The sequence below is a fragment of the Pseudorasbora parva genome, chromosome 1 (assembly GCF_024679245.1).
Source record: "Pseudorasbora parva isolate DD20220531a chromosome 1, ASM2467924v1, whole genome shotgun sequence".
Classification (NCBI taxonomy): Eukaryota; Metazoa; Chordata; class Actinopteri; order Cypriniformes; family Gobionidae; genus Pseudorasbora; species Pseudorasbora parva.
In genome coordinates, this window is record NC_090172.1 from 51,383,684 (window position 1) to 51,391,809 (window position 8,126).

The following is an 8,126-nucleotide window of genomic DNA, read 5'->3' on the forward strand; positions in this document are numbered from 1 at the left end:
ATATCACCAGTTAACAATTTATAAGAAATCTTAAAAAAACATACAATACCATTAAAAGTCAAGTTCACTATATGGAGAAAATGAACCTATTGTTTACTTCATTAAACAAGGCTGCTGAAACAGTCAGACCTGCAAAACAACCTGGAAACAGATGCTAGAAAATTCCTCTACCGACGAATGATGCTGGCGTAGTGCTACCGTACATTTCATCTCTTTAATTCCTCCCACATGGCCAGTGTGACAAGTCTGAACCCGTAAATAAGCTCTCGAGTCTAATAGCTGCGAAGCCATGAGTGGAACTCGCCATTTGCATTGGTTAAGAGTTTTATCTGCAGCATCTGAAGGCTTTGTCTGTTCTGCTGACTAAAGCCATTCGTTCCACTAAATTAGTCCCATTAGCTTAATGCAACATGGAGGTCATTACCACCGCTCCTCTGCAGAACTGACCCCTGCACTCAACGCAAGGCCGCCATCTGATCTAGGATCAGTCCTCGTTACTGGAATATAAGCAGTGTGCTCTGTGAGAAAAACAGCAAAAGAGACCTCCTGTGATGACAACTGATGGGCAAATAATAAGAAAAAATCATTATGATCATATATATATATATATATACATATATATATATATATATATATATATATATATATATAAAGTTAAGACACTATATATCCTCTACATCAAATTTGAAATCTTAAATATACAATGTAACACAAATGTCAAAAAAATATTGATTGGGTCAATTTTTAATGTTTATTGCTGTTGTTCAGTGTTTTAACTTTTGTAATATACTTTAAAGAAATCAATGGCAATGATATCTAAGATTTTTATGGAATTTGATAATATATATATATATATATATATATATATATATATATATATATATATATATATATATATATATATATATATAAATTTTTATTAAATTACCTAAAATACCAATAATAATGATAGTTAGCATTAATAATAGTAGTTATTATTTTTATGATATATATTAATTAGGGCTGTCAATCAATTCAATGTCAATATCAAGTTGTCATTACCCTAAAATGGTAATAATCATGGTAGTTTTTTATTAATAATAATAATAAATGTAGTTTTTACCAATTGCCCTAAAAACATGTTGTTGTTGTTATTATTATTATTGTTATTATATCTAAATAATTATCTAACATAGATAAATAACAGTGATTGTAGAAGGTATATTTCAGAAAATGAAGGCATGATTACAACAGATCATGTTAAACCAGAAAGGCCAAACAGAAAACACATTCGGTGTGTTCAGTCAAGTTTATTTCCTAAATCCTGGTAGTGATTTGACATGATAGCATTCTACATGTGTAGTATTCAGCAGGATGCAGTATTCTGCCAGCTTCTTATAAAAGAATTGAAATCCTTCTCCCAATGCTATTAAAGCTGTGTTCCACACAAATTAAATCAAGGGTTTAAATGTGTCTAAACCAAAGGGGAGCGATGGAGGAATTCATTTCAAGGCCGTTTCCCTTCAAACTAATTGAAACTGTATTTCAAGAGGACTCTTAAATTATGCAACGCAGGGCCCCGCCAGACCCCAGCGCAAGATCCCAAACACGCAAGGAGATACGCTATGATTTGAAAGCATGTCCCTTTAATGGCAGGGTTTAATCCTGACTTAAATAACTGAGGAAGGAATGGTTGTTTAGGAACATGTGAAGGGGAAAAAAAGAAGAAAAATCGAGTGACTCGCAGCAATTTGCAAAGATCTGTGTACACCAACAGTCTCGCAACAGTGCAAATCAGACAATCTATTCCTTCAGTCTGGTCCAAAAAGAGTCTCGAACTGTGTAATTGACTTCAATTGCTGTATAATATTTACAACATTCGGTTCCAGAGTGCACTGCAATTGCTTAATTGCTTAATAGCACAGCACATTTTTACAATAGATTATAGCTCAAATGAATATACTGTAGAATAAAGACTTGATGTTCAGTCGTAGTTGAAGTATCTCACCAGATTGAACTGATATTAGCTAATGAGGTTCAGTCACTGAATTCATTAACATTCTCAGAATTGGTTTTTTTAAACCAATTTGCAATGTGAAATCATGAGATCCATTATGAATAAAACCATGGAAATTGATGGGAGGTAATGACTGAATCACTATCTGGTCAGTTTCAGCCAATCGGTTGGTCAGTAGAGACCGATACTATAAAGTCAAACGAAGGAGTGGTTGTGTGACATGAAATATGTCAGTGAACCACTTTTATAAAACAACAGCAGAACAATTGAATAAATAATACAATTGTGCAAAATCATTATTATATTGTTGCACTGAATTTACTTCAAATGAAATCATTCTGCTCGCGTTTCACAAATGAGCATCGCTGGCTTTATTTGTTCTTGCTGAGAGTTCGTTGTTTTTCCCCGTGTTCGACGATCTTCTCGTCCACGTAGAGGCCTTTGCGTCTTCGTACGGCGTTCATGTATTTCAGAGCCTGACTGGTTGAGTCTGCTTTTTCTCCAAAGTGTAAATATTCCTCCTCAGTAGTGGGCACCCAGAATGGATCACTAGGGATAACCTAAAACACACACACACAAACACACACACACACACACACACACATTGTTAATGATGTCTGTGCTGTGGTTAGATATTTGCATGCAAAACTTTAATGCAACTCATGAACAATAAATGACTAATGTCAATGTATTTCACTGATTCTTGAGATAAGAGACAAAAGATTAGATGTAAAAAATAAAAACTACTTTATTCAAAATTGGTATTTTTGTAGACAAAGGTTTAAATATATTATATTATATTATATTATATTTATTCACTCCATAACTTAATTTGTGTCAACTCCATCAGACTCACTAAAAAGCATGCTAATTTAATTGAATCCATCCAAAAACACTGTAAAATCTTCAGTTATGTAATATTGGTTTTTAGTAAAAAAACTATCTAAGTCATAAAATATATTTTCAGTTTTTTTTGTGTTTTTACACTATTATGAAAAACCCAGTTTCTAAAATTCCTTATTTTCTTCCCTCCTCTTAATATTAAACATATATCACCAATGTTGCACTGTAAAAAAAATAATAAAAAATGTTGGTTTAAACAACCTGGTTGTTTTGAGTTTATTGAAATTAAAAATTTGAGTTGATACAAAGAAGGAAATTGGTTTAATAAATAGAAAATATTATTGTATCTGACCCACATAAACAATTTAATAAATCATGAAAATGGCACAATTTGGCATGTTTCACTGCGTCATCAGAAATAAAACACACACAATTACCCAATATGCTTACAAAATCTTTTAATAATATTTGAATAAATGTTGACGATTCTCAAAAATGTTCATTGTATTAACTCAAACTTTGAATTTTAATAAACTCAAAATTAAGGCAACCAGGTAACCTTTTTTTAAAATTTATTACGGTGTAGGTAATTAAGGCACAATAGCATGTTCCATTGATGTTTTAACATTTTTACACAATAAATTGAACAAAGAAAAAGAAAAACCTTCACCTGATGGTGTAAAATTCTGATGGTATTGACAAAGGTTGAGCTGAGGCGAAATATACAGTATATGTAAATACAATCATGAAACAGCATTAGATGAATTCCCCATATACAAAAATCACATTATACAAACTTTTTGAGGGCACCTGTTATCCAACAAACAAAAAAACCGACGGAGTTGAACATTTTTTTCCCCCCACCTTCACCATGCGTTGTACAGTGGAGCAATTTAATTTAGTTTCCTCATTTGTAGCTGCCTTAATAAACTTATCAAAATAAAAAGATTTATCCCTCAACTAATTACCAAAACTATTACACTGCGATGACAGAGTTGATATGTTAAGGCTGCAGAGACTTCAATATTGTTTTTTAAAATATTTAAAAAATAATTCCAAAAATGATCTTTCAGGAATGTGTTTTCTACTGTGAGCTTCACAATGAGCAGGAAATCATAAGTGCTCTGTCAATAAGTGCAGAGTTAAAGCTGCCCATGACGCTGCCTGATTTATTCAGAATGATAAAAAAATCATTGACACAAACTGAGGACACAATTTTATAGGTATTTTTAATGGAAAATACTATTTAATATTTACTTGTTGTATCGTTTGATATCTACAAGATTTCTGCCTTATAATGTAAACTGTGTATTTTTTAATTTGTTGCATTTTTAACCACTTTATTTGGTAGTTTTATATTGTGAACCTGCTATGGAAAGGTTAGATTACATGCATTGCACAAGTATAGTGTGTGCTTTTAAAATAATACTAAAGAAATTATTTAAAAGAATAAGCAATAAATGTCTGAGTACACAAATTTCCCTTAGATGCAACTTTTGGATTATTTTTATTGTGTCGATATTCTTACTTTTAAATATAAATAGGGCTTTTGTGTTTGGGACATGTTTTGTCCCTTATCTCAAGAATCAGTGATTTGATATTAATATTAACATTGTTCTTGTTCTCCTGGATGCCGATTGGTCAAAACAGCATTCCAGTGCTGACTGACAGTCTATGATTAACAGGATTTAATATTTAATGAATTAATACAATTAATTAAACATTTTATGTGGAACAAATATTATTATTGTAATAAATGTATTTATTTTATTATCTAAAATATCAAATAAGGCAATATTCATTTTTAAATCAGTTAACATTGATACAAATATGATACAAATATCAAAATGTATTAAAAATAGGCAAAACAAATAATGCAAAGTAATTATTTGACTTGTTTATCTAAAATAGACATTAAAACAAAATAAATAAACAAAACAAACAAACAAACAAACAAACAAACACAATTTTAATTTGAATATATATTGTATTTAATTCACTGGATTATCCAATATTATATTATTCTAAATAAAATTAAATAATAAATTTAAATGTATATTTCTTAAATAAACAAATAAATAAACAAATAAATATGTATGTATTTTAAATCACTGGGTTATCCAATATATGTATTATTATTATTCTAAATAAATAACTCTAAGCATTACATTTTCTGGATTATTCAAAATAGCCTAAGACTAATTATCACATGACTATTTAAACAAAAACAAACTTTTTTTCTTCTTCATTTAATTTCCAGCAAAATGAAGTGTTGTGATACTGTGACTATGAATGTAGAATTATTTGGGTCATACCATCCACCCCTAATGTCATATTTAACGTACACCCTAATGTAAAGTGTTACTGATTTCCAGAATTTAGAAGATCTAAGATCAGATTTTAAGATGACATTTTTGTCAAGTACTGCACATCTATATTGTTAATTTGTGAGTCAGCCAGACAAGAGTTCAGAAAACTAGAATTGGCACCACAATAAATTTCTATCCCTTTGTTTGCCTCACTTTCATTATAAAAACGAAAATGAGTTGTTCGAGGGCAGAAGTAGACTACGCAATTGTCCGCTGTGAAGAGATACACATAATGGTCATTATATGAGGCACAGCGAGAGCATGTACCAGCGTACACACACACACACACACACACACACAGCAATGGGAGCAGGTGCTCGGCGGATGACGCAATCCCTGCAGCAACACACACACACACACACACTTCCACACAATATGACCTCATGCTCAGACAATAGCGCGAGTGGTACAATTACTGTAAGAGTCCAGCGGGGCCCCTGCACCTGGTCCCACAGAGGCCCCACGGCGTGGGCTCTGTTACCTCGGGACAGATGGCAACAACGGACGGATTTACACAGTTATCGACTGCTGCCCGCAAACCGAGCCAGTCCAGCGCTTCAAGAGCATCTGCGGCCGAACTTCACTGACGGATCAGTGCGTTTGTGGAAGACAGCAAGGTTACAATTAGCATTTCAACAGCAGAAGAGCACCAGCAAAGAGCTTCATGAGTGCTGATCTTTGATTCGATATCTGCTTTCTTATTCTCATCTCTCTCTCTCTCTCTCTCTCTCTCTGCTGACCTGACAGCTTGGGTTACTATCCCTCCTTTTTTCCTCCACCAAAGAGCTTTTGTCTTGTGTGTGCACCCATTCAAGCACAACCCAACAAGTGACAAGGCACTTTTCATGTGTCTTCCATGCGAACACTCACACACACAAGCTCTGGCTTACTAAGACAGCGTTATCAAACCTCATAAATGGCTGATCTGGAACATTCAACACAAGCTGCAAATCACAAAGAGCGTTTTTCACACAAGCTGCACGAGAGACCGGAATTAATGTTGATTTAGATAGAGTTAGCATCTTGCTAAGCTAAAAACACACTATTCTAATAGAGGTACACAACACACAAATATTGGCTAGAAGAGTCTGTTTTTAGATTTGATATTCATACGCTACACTGTACAAATTTTTGGTTGTTTTTTGTTGGTTTAACTTAAAAAAGTAAGTAACCTGGTTGCCTTAAAATTTTGAGTTTATTGAAATTAAAAATGTCAGCTGATACAATGAAGGAAATTTGTTTAAGTAATAGAAACTCAAAATATTATTGTATCTGAACCACATAAAAATGTGATAAATCATGAAAATAGTTTCACTGCGTCAGGTTGTCTAATTTCAAAAAATGTTCATTGTATTAACATTTTTTTTTAAAATTTCAATTAACTCAAAATTTTAAGGCAACCAGGTAACTTTTTTTCTAAATATTTTTTTATAGTGTACAAGCTCTTTTAGGTTTTTAAAAAAACAGGGTTAATATGATTTTTTTTTTAAATAAATGAATACTTTAATTTCACAGGGACGCATTAAATTGGTCAAAAGTGACAGAAACGACATTTATAATGTTACAATAGACTACCATTTCAGATAAATTCTGTTCTTTTGAACTTCAATATTTCAAGAATCCTGAAATAAAAATGTATCATGGTTTCCACAAATAAATTCCTGTTTTCAACATTGATAATAATAATTTATTTATTGAGTAATAAATCATCATATTAGAATGATTTCTGAAGGATCATGTGACACTGAAGACTGGAGGAATGAAACTGAAAATTCAGCTTTACATCACAGGAATAAATTATATTTGCAATACATTGAAATAGAAAACCGTTATTTAGAATTGTAACAATATTTCACAATATTAGTGTTTTTAGTGTATTTTGATCAAAATAAATGCAGCCTTGGAGAGCAAGACACATTTTTCTAAAATATTTAAAAAAAACTTTTGAACAGTAATGTTTACATTGAATTATTTACATTTTTAATAGACAATTTTTTTCAAAGATTCTTCGTTGAATAGAACGTTAAAAAGAATAGCATTTATTTTATCTAATTGTAACACTATATATATCTTTACTGTCACTTTTAAAACATGTAATGTGTACTTGCTGAATAAAAATATCAATTTAGATATATACTCTCTAGATCAAACAATCATATAAATATTATTTCACCGTGTTTTTTACCCGCAAAGTTGTTCAATCGGTCATGATTGTGATAGAGTCGGATAATTGTTACAATGCCGGTGAATGGAAATGTAGTGAGACGGAAGGTTTTAATGAGCGACCGTCCGCCGCTGCCCACGTCAGGGTGGAGTGTGTGTTTGATAGCAGCACTAACACTGAATGACTCTAACTGTGTGTCAGAATTGCACAACGGTCCAGTGTAACTCATTAGTCTGTTTCTTTGTCCATCTTACACAATTAGATTATGTTGACCTGCATGCGTCTTGCTCATGGCCGGTGCTGATTAGTGCGTGTATGTGAGTGTGTGCGTCCGTCTCATGGCAGGGGCGTGCAGACGCTTGGCAGACAGATCGAGGGCGGACTCGAGGCCCTGGCATATGTGTCTAATGGTGTCTAATGGGCTCTCGGCACAGTGGGGAACAAACACACATACACACACACACATGCGCACGCACACACACTCTCTGAATGGAAGTGCTGCTGTCAAAGCTTGACATCTGCCCACACACACAAGCATACAGACGCAATGCATGCATGCAGGCTGTCAGATGTAGTGTGTAGGTTCTCTGAGATATGGCAGCGAGCGGGTGAGTTTTCACACTAATGGTGCAGCGTCCTGCGTTTGGCCCCTTTTCAACTCTGCGGCTCTCGGAGAAAGACAGAGACAAAGACAGGTGAGAGATCGACAACAAAAAAGATGAGGAAATGCTACCCGGACCAACTTTATAAGACT

The 8,126-nt window shown here is 33.3% G+C and overlaps 1 protein-coding gene across 3 annotated transcripts in view; it reads right to left on the minus strand.

The window, feature by feature from the left end:
- Window positions 1–1,273: 1,273 nt before the first annotated feature.
- efl1 (elongation factor like GTPase 1) overlaps window positions 1,274–8,126 on the minus strand; it is a 152,060-nt gene continuing 145,207 nt past the window's right edge. For all 3 annotated transcript variants that reach the window (XM_067445108.1, XM_067445100.1, XM_067445095.1), the window contains exon 20: window positions 1,274–2,556. In XM_067445108.1, the coding sequence (XP_067301209.1) occupies window positions 2,368–2,556 (189 nt within the window). In that variant the 3' untranslated portion in view covers window positions 1,274–2,367. The remainder of the gene's footprint in view (window positions 2,557–8,126) is intronic.